Source organism: Augochlora pura, chromosome 4, assembly GCF_028453695.1.
Source record: "Augochlora pura isolate Apur16 chromosome 4, APUR_v2.2.1, whole genome shotgun sequence".
Taxonomy (NCBI): Eukaryota; Metazoa; Arthropoda; class Insecta; order Hymenoptera; family Halictidae; genus Augochlora; species Augochlora pura.
The window spans coordinates 6,954,693-6,976,155 of NC_135775.1; the positions used below are offsets into that span (position 1 = coordinate 6,954,693).

The window sequence follows — 21,463 nt, forward strand, 5'->3', positions numbered from 1 at the left end:
GCAAATATATGTGGACGCCTTTAAAACGGAATAATTCTTCTATAATAGCTTCAGACTTATATTGTTTATCTTAGAGATTGCTATACGTATATTGTAGATGTTAGAGATTTTATCATCTTTCACTGTTTTATTATGCATATAAGTAAACGTGGTCTAAAAAATATTATTTATTATACACACGTTATATACTCGGATAAAGAAATTGAAAAATGTGATCTTTTTCGTCATTTTACCCAATTATTATATTTGTAAAAATTTGGTTACATATTGTTTAATAAACCAGTCCTCTAACATCTCAAAAGAATCCAAATTGTTTGATCTACTTTGAAGAAAGCTATTCCCTTAAAGCGCATATATATTTATCCACATCTGTACGTTCGTTTGTTTATACCGTTTCGACAAGTTCTGTCGAAACAAAATACAATAAAGTTTGAATCGTTCGTGTCAGATTCTTCATGACCGGTTACCTGCCAGTCGGCTTCGAGTTCGCCGCTGAATTAACATACCCAGAACCGGAAGGGACGTCCGCCGGCTTGCTGAACGCGGTCTGCCAAGTGTTTGGCATTGTCTTCACGATCGTCTACGGTTACTTCCTTAATTTATGGGGCGACTTCTGGGCGAACATTGCTCTCTGCGTCACGCTGGCCGTTGGATCGTTCCTGACAACCATCATACCGAACGATCTCCGGAGACAAAATGCTAAATTCTAAAGAAAATTTGACTTTTATTCGCGAAGAATCGAGAACTCGAGAGAAATTCGAGACGAGTATGTTATCGATCCCGCTTCTCGATTCGTTGGTGCAGATATTTTCTTGTACAGAACCCGGAGTGAGCCAATACGAATCGTTATCAATATTATAGAATTTTAAACGTTGAATATTGCTATTCGCGAGAATGTCGCGTGAGATCCTTTCGGACATTGTTATATCTGTTGTTAATATTATTCTGACTTGCCGTATCGTACGTGTTATCGGGGAGCATCTTGCAATCCTCGCGGAGCAACTGGAAAATAAGTTTCGCGGAAATATAGATTAAGAGAGCTATATAGCGAAGATTGCGTTAACGCTTTCATGAAAAAGTGTTTAGTAATATACATATACCTCGCTGTTGATGCATCTTGTTTGCACGCAGACGTTAACGCAATTTTCACTGACTCAAGAATAACGGCAGCGTCCGACCTAAAAAATTTCCTCTTTATTTTATGCAATCGGTGCATGATTGATTTAGATTTTAAAGATAGAATCTAAGAATAACCACAAGAAGAGCAACACTATTTTTGTCATAAATAAGCCGACAAATTCAGAATAATAATAACAACAATTGGAAGAAGCAATGCGTGGATCGTCGAACAAGATCTGAAATTCTATGGAAATGTTTTACTCGTCGTCGATAACGTACTATTTCGAGTGTGTACCTGTAAGTGTAGGTGGCTCGGAACGTGCTCAGGTAGTCTTTCGTAGAGTCGAGAAAGGAACAGAAACGGTGATATTCATGATAATAATATTCTTAGCCTTAAGTCCTAACGAAGAGTTTTGAGATGCTGTGAATCGACTTATAAGAATGCGACGTAGAAATAGAGATCTTCGCGTCGAGTCTTCGGTGTAACGACGACTACAATGCTTTTTCTATAAGCTCGACGCGCCGAAGACATTGAGACGATCGAAGGCTAGAATGGCCTATCTGTTGGAAAATAACCGTGCTTCTCCATTCCCATTAATGCACGACGAGCATCGTCGAACGAACAAATGTTACCCCCCCGAACGTTAATGTTTCTACTATAAAGTTTAATTTAATCGAACGTGTAGGAGTTAAGATAGCGCTTTTAACGAGATGTAATTTTGTAGACGAGTCGCTGATATTGACATACGCGAAACTATAAATCTTGAGATAGTCTATTTTTTAGTAAACGAAACCAATGCGACCCGTTGATCGGATGAAACCCCCCCTAAAATACCGGATTGTATTTAAACACGGTAAATACGAACTCGTTTAGAAACCCCAGCGACACGTAGACATCGTAGCTACATCATGCCGAACAGTATCGATTAGTGCAGCTCGTGCGAATTCCTATAAAACGAGAAAGACGATGAAAGACTGTTATTAAGTTCGAAGAGAGAATTGAACGATTAGGCGCCACTGATGAAGCGCAAAATTGAATCTGAAAAAGGATTTCGAATATGCTTTGTTCCCCGGACTTGGTTGTCCCGGTGGGAACTTTTAATGGACCACGGTTTTTCCCCCGAACAATTTTCAATAATTCGATGACCCAGAAACGGCTGAATCATGCGGACACGTTGTTCCCTTAGCGCCGCTGGAATTTCATTTGCGATCTAATCCGTGTTCCGGTCACGATTAACAAAATTTATCGGCTGGGAACGGAGCCGTGAATATTCAATTATCGCGACAGGGCAGCACGAAGACCAATTTAGACGGGAGAGATTACTTGAATTTTTGATAATCCGCAGACTTCGCTTTTAGATGGTCGACAAACAACGCCGTTGTTTGACTGTCCAATAATTGAATTCGGGATGCGTCCCGAAATCAATCTCCCAGCAACGAGTAATCGTGTCAACGACGCAAGACAATACCTGTAATATTTCGCGTGAACTGTTACCAACGAATTAACATATTCTTCTAATCGTTAACTATTGCAAAGTCTACAGTTGTGTTAAAGAGTATCCTGCACTCGATTGGGCTCGGGCATCATTCGAATAGCATACTTCCAAATATAAACATTGTGAACATCCACGTTACTTATTGATTTGTTTAAATAATAATTGAATTAACTCGTACAAGAAATTATTTGAATTTCATAGAAAATGGAAATTTTGTTGAAATAATTACCAACTTCAAATTGTCAGTTTTTATTTTAGTTGAAGTATGAACTGCCCGAGCCTGCAATCGATACATTCCAGTGTTTGACAAAGCTTGTTGAAGCCTCCAGGAAGAGTCTAGGAAAAGATAGTCAATTGATTGTTACGAGGTGAAACGAACGCTCCTACAATCGATAAAGTTGAACAATTGCAGAGTTTATGTGTTAATAGTAGCGTGTATAGATACATGTATATATTTTCAGAGAATCGAATGTTAAAAGATATAATATATTAACGCGTACATATGATATATATATATTTGTAAAAGTATATTCCTTGAGATCGATAGCTGGACAATAGAAAGAGAAGTACAATTGAAAGAGTGTTACGGAGGGGATAGTTATCACATTTTCGTGTAATACAAAAACATTGTGATGTTTCTGTCTCTGTTGAAATTGCATTGTAAAATAATTTGCGGGAACTTCCAAGAAAATTTGTTAACATAAAATACAGTACGAGATTCGTTGACCAATATTTTTTGATTCCGCTTCTGCGGAGCGGAATTTGAAATTGAAAGTATAAACTTCCCAGTAAATCGATTCCCAGAAACGAAAAATCGCAGATTATTTTACAGTCTCACTTATGTAACTTTGCTGTATCAGCAACACGTTGTGCAAACGTATTCACATAGTTCTAAGAATTCCGTCAAACAACGCATAATTTATAGCACGAAGATTCATTGCAATTCTACCTCCATTTTATTCTTCAACTCGAATCGAATTGTTCTTCGTTTTTATTTTGGTAAGGTAGATGAAATGATTTCTCCCCGACAGTTTATACAAAAAGAATACAACAAAACAAGCATTTTTATCCAACGATTTTATCAACAATGTATGTCCACCAGTCTTCCGCAATTTCTAAATTCTACATTTTCGAACGATTTAACAAATTCGATGTTCCCCGTTTTGTAAATAAATTGTGACGAACGCGACGTATTTTTCGTTCTCTTGTGAATTTGACGACACAGACCTATCACGTACAGAGAATAAAGTATCTGTGATTTCTGACAATATTTCCGCGTTTAAATTATCGTCTAAGTGTATATGTCGATAAGAAGCTTCGAGGATTTGAAAATCGTATTGTTGTCTATATCGTTGTAATGTTGTAGCGCGTAGCTTGGAGACAAACGAAGGTATAAAAATGTTGACAATATTTCCGCGATTAAATTACCGTTTAAGTGTGTACAACAATAAACTTCGAGGATTTAAAGAACGTATCGTTGTCTATATCGTTGTATTGTTAGTATGTACATTGAGAACTAACGAAGAAATAAAAATGTTGAAAAATATTTGAGGAAAATTGTCTACTCTATAAACAAAATTTCGTTTTAAAACGTTTGTCATCAATCAGGATGTGTAATTTTGGGACTATTGATTCTTGGTTATTTATACAAATTATTAAAACATAAAAAAAAAATTTTATACTTGGATGATTCTTATTAAAATAAAAATCCTAAAAGTATACAACCTTCTCACACCTTTCCTATTCTCTTCAAGAAATATAAATAAATTAGAATCAATAAAAGAGATCCCTAAATAAATGATTTTTCGTTTTATGTTTCAATATTGAATATTTCTATTTTGATTAATTAAGCCGTCTGTTCCATAAGTAGAAATATAAATTTCCGGCGCGAATATTCTGCTTGCTTCAAAGCGCCACTTCACACAGTGGCGAAACGCTCAAACTGTTAGACAAAATCAACTGTTGACAATACAGACACCAGTTTCATTGTTTTATCACTATGAATACAGAATAAATCTGCACAGATGCCATTCGATACACCGAAAACAGATATAGGATCCACCATGACATAACACATTATGGGATTTTCTATTGTAGTGTTGGAGAACTCTAGAGCACCCTTACCATTTCATATCGCGAACAGCAATATCGGTAATTCACAAAAAATAGGTGCGTTAGCAAGAAGCGAATATACTGTATTCTATTATGTTTTTAATCAAACGATAGTTTTTATCGTACGTTGGCAATATAGATCACTGTAATTGTTGTTTATCGTTTGTTATCAGTAATATAGATTTTTATATTGCGAAAATTAACGTTTACAGCCAGCAACATAGATATTATAAAAAGCGAATTCTGATGTGGCGTCGACAACGTATGTTCGAATAAAACTAGAATTCTCATTTACCGTCGGAAACTTAGATTTCTATACATTTACTAAAATTCTGTTCCAGCTATAACAATTTTTTCTTAAGACAGGTGAAAATCCGCTGCTCGTTTAAAATTCATGGAAATAATGCCAGCTAATCTATCGCTTCTCTTTCCTGAGATTAAAAGCCGATTTTAATTGTATAAATCTATCGATCCATTATTAGATAGAACTCCTTTCATTAATAAATGTATTATTTCTTGCATATTAGTATTTAATAAAAATTCCGTTTGTCAGAGATACTCACTTCTTGCTAACGCGACTATTTTTCATTAACTATCGGTAATGTTTATTGAGATACGAAATGGTAATGGTGATTTCAAAAACTAAAACAGAAAATTCCATAAGATGCAATGTTAGTACGGATTCTAAGTCTATAGTAATAGTAACGAAACTTCTGAAGTTCCAATTTTAAATGATGAAAAGAAATTTAAGTTGGGTGCTAGTCTACTCCTCGCGTGTGCCTATACCTCGTCTGTTTCTATACTATGTTCGTGATACAATATTTTTACGTATCCTATATCGATATAATAAAACCTAGAATTCGACATGATCCTGCGCTGCATTATACAGTTCCACAAACTCTTCACAGATGGCGCAACGTAACCATCCAACAAGTGCTGCCCCCTGCGGCATTAGTTGCAAGTGCCTCGGATTCAAGTTCATCGGCCGAAGTGCGTTTAAGTAAAATCTCGTCTCATTTTCGCTGCTTAATCCTGCCATAAATCATAATTCAATCTCGTCTACACGTGACCTACAACGAGTAATTAAATTAACCATTCATCTTGCATCATTTTTCAACTGCAATCTCTTATCATGATTCATTGCTCCATGTTTTCAGCTCGCCTCCAGAATTCACAGGAAAAGATATCTGACCGTCATATATCAAGCTTGCAGCCTCGATTTCCGGAAAGGTACGTGTTCGCTCAATCATATTACCATTCCATTGCGAAAACGTTACGCATGCGCGACATTTCTCGCTTAGTACTGCTTTTCCTAACGCCACTAAACTCTAACGCGCAGCTAAGTACAGTTACCTAAAAATATGGCAGCCTTAGTAACACCTTCACACTGGTCGCCATGTTTTTTTTTTAAACTACCATTGATAAAATTGCTTCCAGATAATTTCATTTGAATGACTGGATAAATTTACATTAAACATCTATTATATTCATTAAAAATTATGCAGGTTTACCTAGTTAAGTAAAGACAATTCTACTATTTCAAATGAGTGTGATAACATATTCTTAAACAATCTGGATCATCCAAAATATTGAAAACCGAATTCTTCTAGAATTTCTAGAATGCAAATGAGATAAATTGATATATTCTATGGCAAATTTTGACTTTCTAGTTTCGTTTTCATTAATTAAATGACGTTTTAACGCATTGATCTCAACTAGAATGTTATATTCCTCACATATTAAACAATGGATTCTCAATGAATCATTATTTTTACGTGAAAAATCTTAATAACTCCTAATAGTCTTTTATTCTCATTTTGTCCCTAAATGTTTCTCCAATTGTCAACCAGTCTAGAAAAATCTACACAATATTCGATGGAGCTCACAAAAATTGTTTGAAGAACTATTCCAAGCAATAAGACCAAGATCGAGTGGATCTTATTCTACGCGTCTACAAGTCGCGTAATTCCGCCGCCACCTGTATATAAGCATCTCCCCTGGCAGCGCGCGCAATATTTTCCTGTATACGCATAAATATCTCGAAGTAGCAGGGAATCAACAGGTAGCTTCTCAGCCGCGTTCCCCGTCTCCGCGGTGTAACTTAAGTTTCACGGACATTCATCATCGCGGTCCATTACCCCGGGTCGTAACAATCGGCATTTCCTAGACGCAGCAATTACAGTAAAGTTTTGCGCAGCTTTCGGGAACAGCGTCGTACGCGCCTCTCTAATAACACTCTCGCCATCCGCCGGCTTCCCTGCCGGCTCTAATGAATTATTATGCAACCGTTCCATTAGTTCCCTCCGCCATCGCGATCGCCTCAGCCGCGCGACGAATTGCTAACTCAGCTGTGTCAATCATCCTGGTCGCATCGGTTTTCTGAAGGTTACAGGCATCCGTAACCTACATATCGTCTGGTCGAGAACCGTACGCGATGCTCACGAACTTCGTTAACCCTTCCACGAGGATCGCTCGAAAAAATTCTGCGCTAGAGTTAGGAGAATCTTCGATGCGATCGAGAGGGAACGTTTTATAAAATTTAAGTTTCGAATTTGAATAAGAACCACGTCAGCATGGTATTCGTTTAGGAAAAAAAACATTAATATTCCTAGGAAAAAATACAAAAGATCAGGTTCTTATTTAGTCCTTTTTAATCTGTAGATGAATGCGTGTCGATTTTATGCATTATCCTGAATCGATCTCTTTTGCCCTATACAATCCAACTATACTTGACGAAGACAATTGTTGCCTACGATGCAAAAAAATCGTAGACGTTTTAATCAGTGAATTTTAATAATTTCTTCTGAGAAAAAGAAAAGTATTTATCGTGTATTTGCATGAATGCTTAAATATATTATCAAGAAGAAAATAAAATTGTATTCCAACTGAGAATAATGAAGTAACATTTTTAACTAACAAGTTATTACTAAAAATCACCATCACGAGTTGGACTTATCAAAGTGCGATACTAGGTGAATATTGTTCATAGACAAATCCATCAGAAATCCTTATTGTTAGAACCCGTCCATTCACCAAATTTTTATTAAAAATTCAGACTAAAAGTATGAATCATTTCATATCGTCAATTATTCGATTTCTCAATCAATCGAGCATTAATTTTTCAAATAAATCTGAAAGAAGGGACGCTACCCATTGAAAAAGTTCCTCTGAGAAATGACGGTGCACCTTCTAGTAACCGTTTCTTCGAAAAAGCATCGCCTTGCATAAATAGGTTTTCCCCGATAATCCCCTTATTACTATGCAACAAGCAATACGCATCGTTCGGCCATGTATCAGCGCGTGTTGCACCGCGTTGCATTGCGGCGCATGGTTGCGAGCCGCGTGCGCGTCGCGAGAGCCATCGCGAAATAAAAGAAGTTACATAATGCGGTCGCATAAATGCGCATATCGATAAGGTTCCGCGGCGGGAGCATCTGGCGCCCGGTCAATTAAAAACGAATGGAATAACCAATTATAAAGGAACGCAATTACCGCTATCTGCCGAGGAAGCCATCGTTAGCATCGCTACAAGACGTCGAATCCGTCTCTCTCTCTCTCTCTCTCTCCCTCTCTCTTTCTTTCTCTCTCTCTTTCTCTTTCTCTTTCAGTTTCCTTCGCGAACTTCTAATGCGACCGATTTGAATTATTGACAATAATCGAACTGCTTTCATAAATGTTTAAATGTTTTACCTTTTTGCGAACTATAGAATTATTAATTAAAAATTTTACGAACTGTTTAAAGTTTAGTAGCTCCTATATTCTCAGTCAGTATGTCCTGTCTATGACAATCATGTTTCAGAACAAATTTTAGCGTGCTCTTTTACAATCTTCATGTACGAATTTCTTTAAAATAAAAATTAATTGCATCCTGTGTAGCATTGTATTACTGAAAATTATATACAGCGATATGTAGATGTATAATACATTCTTAATACAAAATAATCAAAACCACAGAATGATGAATGAATATTATACATACAATGGTTTAAATTCTTCTTAGTTATGATGTACCAAACACTATTTAATATTCGTCGCTAAACTGAACATACTTATGCAAAAGAAAAAGTGTCTCTATCAATTTCAAAAAATTAAAGTTGAATGAGAATATATCTGTAATATACATTTTAATGTTCCATACAAATGTAAAGGTTAATTCAGGCAAGAATTAGTAGAGTATATTTAGACTCAATGAGAAAAATTCTACAACATAATTCCTCAAAGAACAGTTATTTTGTTCAAGATTGTCGTCTGGTGATAAATATACTACGAATTATACGCGTTCGTGAGAAAAATGATAACGAAAATTGGAACTAATAAATTGCGTGATATATTTTATCGAGCCCTAATGCTCCAGCAACTTTCTCGAATACTAATGTTCGCATTTTTATAGTTCACTTATCGATTGATGATATCGCCGTACAATTAGTTCAAAATCAGACAACGACTCCTCGATGTTCGTCCGCGGCAGGCCGCGCGGTGCGTATCGCGGCAATTATCATTTGTATCTCTGAATTCGATGGGAGCAGCTGGACGTGTCCGGGCGATGCGCGTTCGACGTCGACGACGGTAAACATCGGCCGCGAGGCGATTCGGCCGCGTTAACGGCCGAGATAACCGAGCGCCGGGCCCCGTTGCCGGGGCCCGTTCCCGGCGCTATCGTCGCTCGGCATCTCGGAGGCTGGTCCAAGAGGAACCGAACAGGCCCGGCTTATAAAAATCCGCGGCGACGTCCTTGCCCGCCGGTTTGCAACCTTGTCGCGGGGCTTCCTACGCGCGCGTACCCGTGTCATCGGCGAGCTTGCAGCGGGCCGATCGGGCCAGGCCGGCTCGTACGTGTGCAGTGCGCGCGATCTGCTACGCCGTCGCCGTCGCCGCCGCCGTCGCCGCGCCGGGCCGCGCCGCGGAGCGTGGGTGATCGGAGAGGGTTGCCGCTAACGAAGGAGCACGTTCGCCGGAACAGGACAGGCCGAGCCGTCCGGGAACGTCGAAGAGAAGGACAGCCAGTCGGCGACCGAGTCGAGAAAGAATGGAAAGGAGCTATCGGGAGTAACGGAGAGGGAAACGAACGGAGGAGGGAGAGAATCGCGATAGAGGGGGGAGTGATAGGGTAGGCGGCGACCGTTTCAAGCGGAGGAGTGCCGTAGGGGCCGATGGGAGCGAAGTCCGGCGAGTTTGAGGCGAGCTGAGTGAAGCGCGGGCGTCACGACGACGTCGGCATCGTGGCTGGCCTCCGCCAATCCGTCCCTCAGCGGCCATGTTGCTCGTGCACCTGGGGCGGAGCGCCCGTTTTGTCGTCTCTCTCTTCCTCTTTCTCTCTCTCTCTCTCTCTCTCTTCTCACTCTCTCTCACTCTCTCTCTTCACGCGGGCTTCGCTTCACTTCTACTCTTGCCAGCTTTCTTCGTCTTCTTCTTCCTCCTCTTCTTCCTTGTCTTCGTCTACTTCTTCGCGACTCGCGCGTTTTCTTGTTCTCCTCCTTCTTCGTTTTCCTACAGCTTCGCTACTACCTCCACTCTCCTCACCCTGCCGTCCGTCCTCTGTTTTTCGTCTTTGTTCCCCGATCTTTTTGCTCGAGGTTGCGTTACGCTGCCAGCCACCTATCCCCGTCTCTCCGGGACTACCTTCTGCGGGAGCGACCGTGGTCCCGGCAGTATTGCACCTGTGACCGTTGACGTAATCCGGTGATGTGCCGACCTTGAACCCTTCGGCGACTACAGAGGGACTGCGGGCTCTGTAGATTAGGCGGGACGTTCGATTAGGGCTGCTAGAGCATTTATAGAGTAGGAATGACTGTTTGCCATAATTAACCCTGTATCGTATCATTTTATGTTACAGTGATTAGAACTTTTCGATTTTAATAATATCATAGAACATAGAAAATTAACCACCCGTCGATTAGGATTCTTGAAATGACTAAGAACATTTTCCTCGAAATTAAAGCAATAGGAAAAATAAAACTAATCTTTTATTACCCGAGTATAGAAATTGTATGTTTCTATCACCTAAAATAAGATCTACACATTGTCCTGACGTCGCTATATCAGCATTATAGTTATCGTGCGGCAAAATTTACTGGAATGTTTAAATAACCGCGATAAGAAAACGCATTTTGTTAGATTCAGAAGAATTGTATAACATTCATATTATTGTGATATTCATATCCACAGGTCATTATTATAAATATCCATTACGATTTAAGCTCACGTAATTACGAAGGGAATAATTCATTCGCTTATTTAATAAACAAGAAAACCCTTTGGATTAAACGTTACGGATACATTCGCAGATAAATGAAGCACAAAGCAACGGCTGTTCAAAGCGATTCAAAGAGCAGAAAATATAAAACTCAACAACTCCACAGTAACGAAGACCCGATTTACATAATTCAGTTCGACATAAAGTGTACGTCTTTTTCTTATGGAAGAATTATTTTCGACCTAATCGAAGTCGACGAGCAACTTAAACAAGATAACGTCAATAGGTAATTCCGGTGAGGCAATTAAGCTATTCAGTAGAAAATAATGTCGTGTATCACGGCGTCTCTTTTCGCACGGTAAGAGATTAAACTTGGCTTGGAACGGTATGTAATTGTGCTGAAACAGTAGTATAGGACATAATGGAGAATGAGCGTATACGATTGAATGGACATCGTTTCGTCTGATAATAACCCTGTATACTGTCGGATGCAAATGCAAGATTACAGAAACATAGGAGACCAGGCCTAGAGAGAGACGTGCTCCTTAATTTAATTAGACTGCAAAGCGTTATGTCCTAGCGATACTCTTGATCGACGATAACGTACCCGAACAATTAGTGCTACGATCGAGCGTCGCGTCGTTTCGACGGTCGAGCAACACCAACGCTCGGGTGTTTTAGGTGGTAGTGCATACCTCGGGGAATGAAAAAATTCACGGTTCCGGCTAATAGGAATCTCCGGCGCGAAAGAGAGTGCCGGGCGCTGGAGTGAATTATCTGCACCCGAGACACGCGCAATTATTAGGATATACTCTTACAGCCGAGTTTCTCTCTCTGTCCGGCTCGGTGGCCGCTGATTTACGGCGCGTTCGCCGCGGCGAACGTTTCGCGGGGCCCCGGGAATAACAGCTCCATGCTTAGCGTTTCGTTTTACGATTACGCGAATCGCGTGTAATTGCCGGCTGCGGGACCCGGCGCAATTGTATTTCGCCTTCGAGAACGCGTCAACTGTCCCATAGATCTTCGCGCGGCGAAAGAGAGCCGGGGGATAATTGCGCGTACGCGGTCCCGGGGCCGAGCGGAGCCGAGCGGTGCCGCGCCGAGCCGCGCCGCGCCGCGTCGGGCTGCAATTATACCGCGTAAACGTTGCATGCGTACGGTGGGTCCAGCTCGATTGGAATTCGTTGTTACGCTTACAAATCAATCGGCCCTGTGTACCCGCCAGCCCCTTGGGAAATCGGGATCCTTGTCGCCACCGGGGACTTGCTTCTCCTTCTGGACGTCTAAATAGAATTATCTTTTTCTAGATCCTAATGCAACTTGCTGTGGAACTAGAATTTCCTAGGCACTCGCAATTTACCGGATCGAAGATTAGTGCTGGTTTGCGGACAAGGATGTCTAAACTAGTGTTTCGCAATCTTGCTTGAACCATCAATGATCTCGATTCCCTTTCTAAAAGAATTATAGTAAGCCAAGCGCTGGAGCAGTTTAACACGTTGATTGTCGTAACCAATGAACGGCCAAGCTGAGATTAATTATAGAAACATAATTCGTAGTGCCTTGAAATTGTTCAATATTATTATCGTTACACATAATGAAAATTTAATAAAAAAAAAAAGGAAACATATTTTCAACTTTATTCCCTTTATTGTTTTACGTCACTGCTGCAATGAGTTTTTAATGAGATACTATACGATATACAGATGTTTTTTATTCTACACTATATTATATTATACACTAAGTGATTTGTAGCACTAAGAAAACATTTGAATAAGAAGGTTAGAGTAACAATAATTATCTCGCAAAACTTGTTAAAATAATCATCGCAAAACCTTTTGTTCCCTTTGTATTAAACACAGATTCAGTTTACTCTTACTGTCTAGTTTGCAAAGCACTTGCCGCTGTCCCGTTTCTTTGGATAATGTTCCCATCATTTTCTCGGAACGCTCGGATTAAACCATCAATCATATATCCCCGACAGTTATTTTCTAATTGCCAATCAGAATATTCAAAATTGCCTCTCGCCGGAGCACTAATTCAAACGGCGCGCTTACGTTTCAACGATTGCGTCAAGGATTCCGTGCAACCGGGAATGGTTCGGCATAATATATAGAATTGCAATTGAACGGAGTGTGTAATGCGGATTTTATACATTCGTCGTACGAGCGCGCAATCGCGAATCGAAAGAGTAGAAAGCGTGCAAGCCTCCGTCTACGTATTTCGATAATTAAGGAGTGTCTTTTGTTAAATATCGTCGAAAAGCATTTTTAGTTAATCCGAAGGGGAATGCGGCACGGAATACAGAGTTTACATTTACGTGCAGCTTGCGCGAATTAATTTGTTTGTATATTAAATGAAGTTGATTCCCGTTGGCGCGAATTCATGGCTCGGTTCTGCCATGGAAGGCCCTTCGGGCGTGTTCAACGGATTCGACGGCAGAGCTTCGCGGGAAACGTGTATTCGTATCGGAGCTTTTTCATGAATCACGGAATTTCGGGCAGGTTTTTTGAAATCGTAAGTCATCCGTGTAAAAACGCCCGGCTTTGACAGAATAGAGAGGTTACAGCGGGAAAGAGCGAGAGAGAAAAAGAGAAAGAGAGAGAGAGAGAAAGAGAGGGAGAGAGCCCGATTTCGGGAGGTGGAACGGCAATTTGCCTGATGGGCAAAACAGATGAGTTATATAGGAAATAATAGTTCGAAGATGGATGCGTTAGCGTTCCGGTTCCAAACTGTTTGATGCACGCACCGATGGGGGTGGGGGGCCCCGGTGCATGCAAGTACACGCGAATGTACACAGGGCTGAAAAAGCCTCGAAAAATGTTTATTTTTGTCCGCCTAGCCGCCTAGACGATCCAACAAAATTTCTAACGGCAAAGAAAACAAATCACTCCGAATTCGATCTGTATATTTTACGTCCGGTTAGGCAAACAGCCGTGTATTCGTGAGCTCGATTTCCGTCCACGGAGTGGACGACGAATTATATAGTTGTCGTTCAAATGTTTTCCCACCCGATAATTACACTTAATTGGTAGCTAATTGTGAACACGTTGGAACGAGAACCGGGAAGAATTGTCCGGTCGACGTGTCGTATCGGCGAAACTCGAATCACGCGAGAGCTAGAAATCGATGCAGTAGCATTTATTCGGTATTAATTATTACATTACTTTTAGCAAGACATTTCACGGATGTCGAAATTGTTACTAAGAGAAATGAGGAAGAACGAACGCATCTTTCATTTGAGACTGATAAATGTGACATTCGAACAGTATAAATTACAATGATGAGATGACCAGGCGTGTCTTTATGCGTGTATCAATTTATTAAATTTCGTCGGGCATTAATTGTAAAATACATAATTAATTCACACGAGCGAACAGTTCTTCGACTCGGACTCTCGCGGACAGGATTGTTGAAACGAGATATCCAAGCGTGGAAAATAGCTACGAAGATAATTAAACAAGAGTCCGAGAGAAACATCGAAATATCTTTGTAACAGCGTTCCTAGAACATTTAAACACGAATGCTTTTATAATCGAACAGTTACTTAGCCGCGGTGTTTGATTGAATCTCTGCCGATTTCTACACTAAACACTGCGGCTTCTGACTCACGGCCGATTCATCCGTTCGCGTGTAAAGCGTGTTTAGATGATAAAGAATTCAGGGAAGACTGATGATATAATAACAGAGTAGCGAAGCGTTCCGTTCCGTTCCATTGTCCGACGTTTCTACGGCTGGCAATCGTGGAAATCCGGACGTTGTTCGATTCGAAACCGGCGCAAGCGTGATTTCGGCGCGATCGCGTTCTCCGGCGAGCACCTGTCGCCGAAACAGGGGTTCCTCGTTGCGGGTTTCGGACCGAAGCGTCGGGTTTCAGGGTTCACGGGGTTCTAGAAGTCAGGACATCCGAGGGACGAGATCGCCGACGGGGGTCGGCATCGGTGAGAGATCCTGGGTCGATCTATGCTCGGCGGGGATGCTCCGAATTCCGAAAACGAGACCGTGCTCCTCGTGGGCGGATCGTGGCCCATAAATACTTGCGGTGTAAACACGAGTCGCCGAATGTTTGGCCAGCCCGGGCTCGGCGTACCGTGCCACGGATTCGATCGTCTGATGTAAACCCTTTGGTTAAATAAACTCGGTTCTCGTGCGAGCACGTTGCGCTCGCGCACGTTCTCTCTCTCTCCCTCTCTCTTTCTCGCTTTCCCTCTCTCTCTCTTTCTCTTTCTCTCTCTCTCACTCTTACTCTCTCTCTCCTTCTCTCTCTATCCGTGTCTCGCTTTTCCCCGGCTCTTTCCTCGTCGCGACTAATAACGAAATCGCACGAGATACGCCCGTGCAAATTATTAATAAGTCTATTCTGCTGCTCCTGCTGTTGCGAGCTGTATATACACTCCGTACAACGGAATGCATGGGTTTAATTAAACGTTCGCCGGGAGAGATCGTTGGACGTACGGATTTGGTGTACTTCGAAACTTCACTCTGAAGCGAAACTTATTGGCAGATACGATTTATTGGGTCGGGGATAAAGCGAGAGAGAGTAAAGGAGGGCAAAACTTGTGTTTTTCAATCGAAGCAGTTGGCTGTATCTCGTGAGCTGACTGTGGATCTTTGTGCAACGTAAAAATTATCTTCGATAATTGCAACGAAAAGAAGTCGGACGGAAATTGCTTTCCTTTATTAATCGTTTAAGTGAATTGAAAATAATACGCGGATGCTCTTAAATTCTTCGTAAATTATTTTAATCGTTGTTTTAGATTTGAATTACTCATTTTTGTTATATATGTGTGAAAAATTCGCGGTATAGTTATGACACTGTAAATTTCTTGGAAAACGAACACTAGGCTGTGGATATTATGCATTTATGTAAAAAGTGAGTAGGCATAATTTAAACGAAAATATTTAAAGAAACTAAGAGTCTAAACGTATCGATATGGACTTATTAAAATTATTATCAAATTATTAAAATTATTATTCAATTATTAAAATACAGAACAGTGAAGATATCCGAAGAATTTCAGAAAATCGTTACATTATCTTCAGTCTACTAAAACAACAAAAGATTTCTGATAGACTTTTGTGTTTTTCAATATAGATTTAGCCTTTATTTCCTATAAAGATCCGTTGCCTACTCGATACATCTACACGTTAAATGATCGAAACAAGAGAACATTTTCACCGCAATATTCAAATCGATCGTACAAAGTCGGTCGGCAGCATCTCATTGCTCCGCTGTATCAGAAACAGTAATTCGCGAATTCGGCTTTATCTTTACAATCTGCGGCTCTTATCTGTTATTCGGCGAACCTCTACAGAGGAGCAGTAAATCATCGAACGTCAGGCTAGCAGCTAATCGCGCGCCCAGAGAACAGGTTCGGTAACGTTTCGGATAAATGGAATTTTACCGTGTCGAAAGAGCAGGATCGATCCTCGCCGATTGAACTTTCGAGCGGATTACGAAAACTCCGAGGGCGGTTCCAAAGCGTCGTCCTTCTTTTTCCACGGAACGAAAGCACTCGATTTCTACCGTGCTTTTCTCCATGCTCGTTTTCTCGAGAGAAAAAAGAAACACTCGCGCGAGGGTCGCGCGTATTATCGTCGAAGGGCGTCCATAACCCGCGGTCGGGCCGTGAGTGTACGCGCGAGCCGGGCACGGAGCGGGTTTATCGCGCGATGTGCGTCGGGTGGGCCGCGCGACGGGGGTCTCGCATCCCGGACGTGTATTTATGGCCGAAAAAATATTTTATCATAATAATGCGGAGATACGCAGTCGCGGTAGGCTCCCTCGCCGGCGATGGCACCGCGGCGCAAATGAGCGCGAGAGGGTATTCGCATAAAGAGGCCTCGAATCCTCGCCGGCCCCCGGACACCGTCCCGCCCCGCCTCGCCGCGCCTCGCCGCGACACGAGGTCCGGTACGAGGCCGATAGGTTACCGTGATTACCAGAAAATTATTGGGATATCGATCGAGATCCCCGATTCTTCCACGGTTTTTATTCGCGGCCGACACTCGCCGTGCCACCGTGGCCGCACGTATCAGTTTCCCCGCGGAACCCATCCGCGCTGTAATGTCCGTTAACGAAGCATAAAGTGCGAAAACGAGGGAAGCTCCTAGTATCGCGGTCACCTTTCGCTTGGAACCCCTGGAATGCTACCGAATGACCGCGGTATTCGGAGATACGCGGAGTTTCTTATTCTTCGGCTGAGAAAGTGTTCAATGCCGTGCAGAATTTCATTCGAGCGTATTTATGGTGCGAGAATGCTATCATCTTTTGGAAAGAGATTCAATAAAAGAGATAATAAAATTTTAATTTTTAATTCTGGTGCATAAATATTGGCAGTCAACTGGCAGTTAACACATTGAAAAGATATTTAATCAGTTCCCTTTTTCTCATTTTGCTAGGATATTGAATTTTACTAGAATATTACTAGGAATGCTATTTCGGTGGTATATTTTAACTGTCTAATTTTTAAATAAATTTTGACTTTGAAGTTTAATCAATTAGCAGTAAAAATTCCTTGGGAAAGTCTGCAAGTTTCAGTAATTATATTGTGCATGCTTGCTTTTCTTCATATTTTATTTAACGCGTTATTTCAAATCATTTGCTAAATTCAGACAATGACAGGATTGGATTTATACAAACTTTTTAGCATCTCTATTACAATGTAAGCTTGCTTAAAGAAGGTTATCTAAAGATTTTTCATGCAAACGTTATTGTAATGTCAGGAACTGTTAAACGAATGATCAGAAGCCAGCCATTTATGTAATCCTAGTTCTAGTCATAGTCCTAGTGCTAAATGCAACCCTGTTATAAAATGTATAATTTAACAAAGAATATCAAACTGTATATCCTTAACTATCTAGTCAAAACCATTCGTCAAAGAAAGGTAACTGGTTAAATAAACATCTCGAAATGTCCGAATCTTTTAGAGCGTCGTCTGAGTAATCAAAAATCTTCAGAAAAAATTAATTTCTATATGCTAGAAGCCTGAAGTTATTTTCGAAACCGTATCAGGACCCGACGCAAGCGGCCGCGTATTGTCGAGGTCGCGGGCCAAGCGTTCTCACCCCCTGTCCGGCAGACGAGGGGAGGTTTAATTGTCCCTAAATCGTTGGCACTGCTCGGACTTCTCCGTCCCGGCGAAAATAAAGCACGCGAGTCCCCCGTAGAGCTCGATCGTATAAACGCCGCGGCGCATACCACTTAACACATTAGCCGAAGTGCGCCGAGGGTGCAAAATATCCGCGTTTAAAGGTCGTCTGGAGAGAGTTCGCGGTATCGTGTACGGTTACGGAACGCCTCTTCTGCCAAGTTACGATACCTTGACCACTGTTGCAGCCGCGACTCTAATTGCGCGATAGCCGCGTCTCGCCGCTTGTATTTGCATAAACGGAAAATATCTCCGGTCGCGCGCGTATGACGCTTATTAAACGACCCGGGGAAGCGGTCACCAGAGTGGCCGACCTCCAGGTGGGCGAGCACAAGCCGTGGCAGACGAATCGGCGCGGCATCCTCCGAATTTTTGGGCACGTTAACTGTACTCCTCAGCGGTAGTTTAATTAACCACATGCCTTACTTTGAGGAGTCCGAGTAGCGATGAACATTTGTAGTAATAACTTGATATATATTCTCGGATGGAATAAAAATCTTGTCGTTAATACTTAAACACTTCAATGAATACAAGAACACAGTAAAAATGAATTTTCTTCCTTTTTAAATAATCTATTACAGTCTATGAAGTTCTAGTCCTTGCAATTGTGAAGTAAATTAACGATAACTTTACGGAGTACTGAAAGCAGTAATTTTGTTTCAGCGAACAATAATTTTGCTTCATGAAAATAACAAGCATAAATTCTTTTACCCTTTTAGCAATTTTTATTATAACATGTTGCTTGTGAAACAAAATTATTGAAGAAATTCCCCATAAATATGTCTCTGTAATTTTGTATCTTAATAGTATTTTGTAGAAGCGATGTCATTGTGACCCCACGTTGAGCGTCAATTCGTAGAATGGTGCAAGGAATTCCCTGTTTTATAATTTGTGGTAGATTAAAAAAGAAAGAAATACACCTTGTTAATTAAGACAAGTATACTTCGTTAATAGAGATCAAAAATTGTGTATTACTCTGTAGTACTCTCAATCAATGGCAAAATGCAGGAAGTTAAAAACAATGTTGCCAATGAATTGTCTCATAGTATTATGAAATGGGACAGAAATCATCGCGTCATCGCAAACTTCCGGCCGGTTGCGTGTTGCGACGGTCTGTTCTAAGAGAGATTTGTTAAAACGGCGTAAGAAGATGTCAGTGATCGTTAAACTTCCATTTATAACCCGACCAAGCGGATCACAGTTTGGCGAAACCCGATGAATAGAGTTGTTTGGGTTCATCCTCCACGATCCGATGATACGGCTCTCTCCGCTGTATCGTGGGAGTATCATTAATCATCGTTCGTCGAAAGAAAAAAATAATTTACGGTGTATTGCTCTGACTTCGTTTGCCGAGGATCATGACTCGAGTGCGATGCCCTTATAAATTGGAGAAAAATGAACACTCGAGACAATAGTAGTCTCGAAAAGATGCAAGTTTTATAGATGGTAGAGCTGCTGTCTCTGCTGATACTATATTCCGATTATGTAATTAGACAAACTATATTTTTTATAAGTGGAAACAATTAAAATCATCTCCACGATACAATTTCGAACTAAACATTCAACTTCCCATCGAAATACACTTTATTTCAACGACATGTCCCATAATAATTTAGGCAGCGAATTTCCCAAAAAGTTATAACAAGATCAAAGTAATTTAATTAATGAAATCAGGATACGAAAATTGACCACGGTCGATGGTATTTTAACTATGTTGCAGTCTCAATGTCCTAGTAAAATCAATTCATTCGTGTCTATTACAATACAAATGAATCTTGAGAACATAATAAAAAATTAGTTTAATAGTTTTAATAAATTAAAAATAATATAACGATGGAATGAAATTCTTTTGACGTTTTCACCGATTTCTATTACACTTGCCACACGTCACGCGCGCCTAAAATCCACGCACTCACGATGACGTTCTAAATTGGTCGGAGGATAAGCCGCTTCGCCAATGTCGGAAGTATTTCGCCTCTCCGGTGTGAAGAAGAATAGTTCGCGACAATGATGAATGAAGGTGGATAAAGATCCCGCTTCTGTCGAGTTCGGGATATCAAACGCAACAGATTTGAATGCATACCACGGTATCAGAGATCCAGGAACATTCGGTCGGTGTTGATCGCCGGCCGAAGGTCCCGGCGCGGCGGCTGCGGCGGCTGCGGCGTTGGCGGCAGCCATTTCAGGCGTAAGAAGCTAGAGAGAAGGATCGAGATCGGGAGCCACGGGTAGGTCGAGATACGCCGATACGTCGGAACATCGCATCTTGGCGATCCGTGGTCGGGCGCACGACTTCATAGAAGGATACAATGCGACGGACGATGAGAAAAAAGGCAGGGACGAAAAGAAACAAAACGGTTGCTGGCTAGGTGGGGATCGAAGGGGAGCGGGATGAAAGGAAAGATGGAGAGAAGGGTCCGGAGAGAAAGCAGGACCGCAGGGATCACCCGCAGAGCTGAATAATGCCCGGCAAAATGCGGTGGGCCACCCTTTGCCACGCTTTTTAAAACTGCGCGAGATCGAGGGGCTGGTCAGAGGGGGGAGTGCAGACAGGGAGAAAGCGGCCAAGATTTCAGTTTAAGTGCCCAGAGGTAACCCGCAGCCGTCAAATGTGGGCGGACGGGGCGCATTTCACCTGCTGTCAGGGTAGCCTCCCCTGCAGCCCTTGGATTTCACTAATTCTTTCGGGCGAAACCCCGTCAGAGTCGACTCCGCCGCAAAACGACCAAACCCGTCCGCCGTCCACGGTCTCTTTCCCCGGTTATTATGTCGATCCTCCGCTCTTCGACGCTAGATCGCGCGCGGGCTATCGTTGCCCTCGCCTAAGGGTGCCCCGCGTTCATAAACTCGAACAAAAAGAAGTTACCGGCGGTGGGGGGGAAAGGGATACCGCGCGCGCGCGCGCGGTCCGATCGGTTGGCAGATTGAATTTCGCCACCGATCGCTCCATTATGAACATGTCAGAACGATCTGTCCGGTTGTCCGCCTTGCGGATCCGCTCCGGGCCCGCGTTATTACGCGAGGAAACTGATACGCGCGAATAATCGCGAACCGCGCTGGAACTCCCCGCGAAATGGGAATGCTTTTGAATTAACTCGGAATATACGCGCCACGGAAATTCCGTAGCGACCGTGCCAGATCGACGTTCATATTTCGAACGGCATTATTTTTCGAGGTAACTTCCGTCGGAGAAACGGTCTCGCCGCTGCGGATTTTAACCGCTTGCGATAGAGAGACAACTGGACCTTCGATTGTAAAACGCACTAACCCGGAAACACGAGCAATTTCCTGTACACTGTAAGCGTGACTATCGTTGCGGCTAACATAATTCACGATTAATAATGTGGTATCTACTATAGGCCACCGTGTACGAAGGTGGACCGATTATGGTTCAC

General features: G+C 41.8%; 1 protein-coding gene across 5 annotated transcripts in view; it reads left to right on the top strand.

Annotated features, from left to right (window-relative positions):
- The window catches only part of LOC144468308 (choline/ethanolamine transporter flvcr2a), a 41,287-nt gene extending 37,479 nt beyond the window's left edge, over positions 1-3,808 (top strand). For all 5 annotated transcript variants that reach the window (XM_078177703.1, XM_078177699.1, XM_078177700.1 and 2 more), the window contains one exon: positions 449-3,808. In XM_078177703.1, the coding sequence (XP_078033829.1) occupies positions 449-710 (262 nt within the window). In that variant the 3' untranslated portion in view covers positions 711-3,808. The remainder of the gene's footprint in view (positions 1-448) is intronic.
- Positions 3,809-21,463: the final 17,655 nt, after the last annotated feature.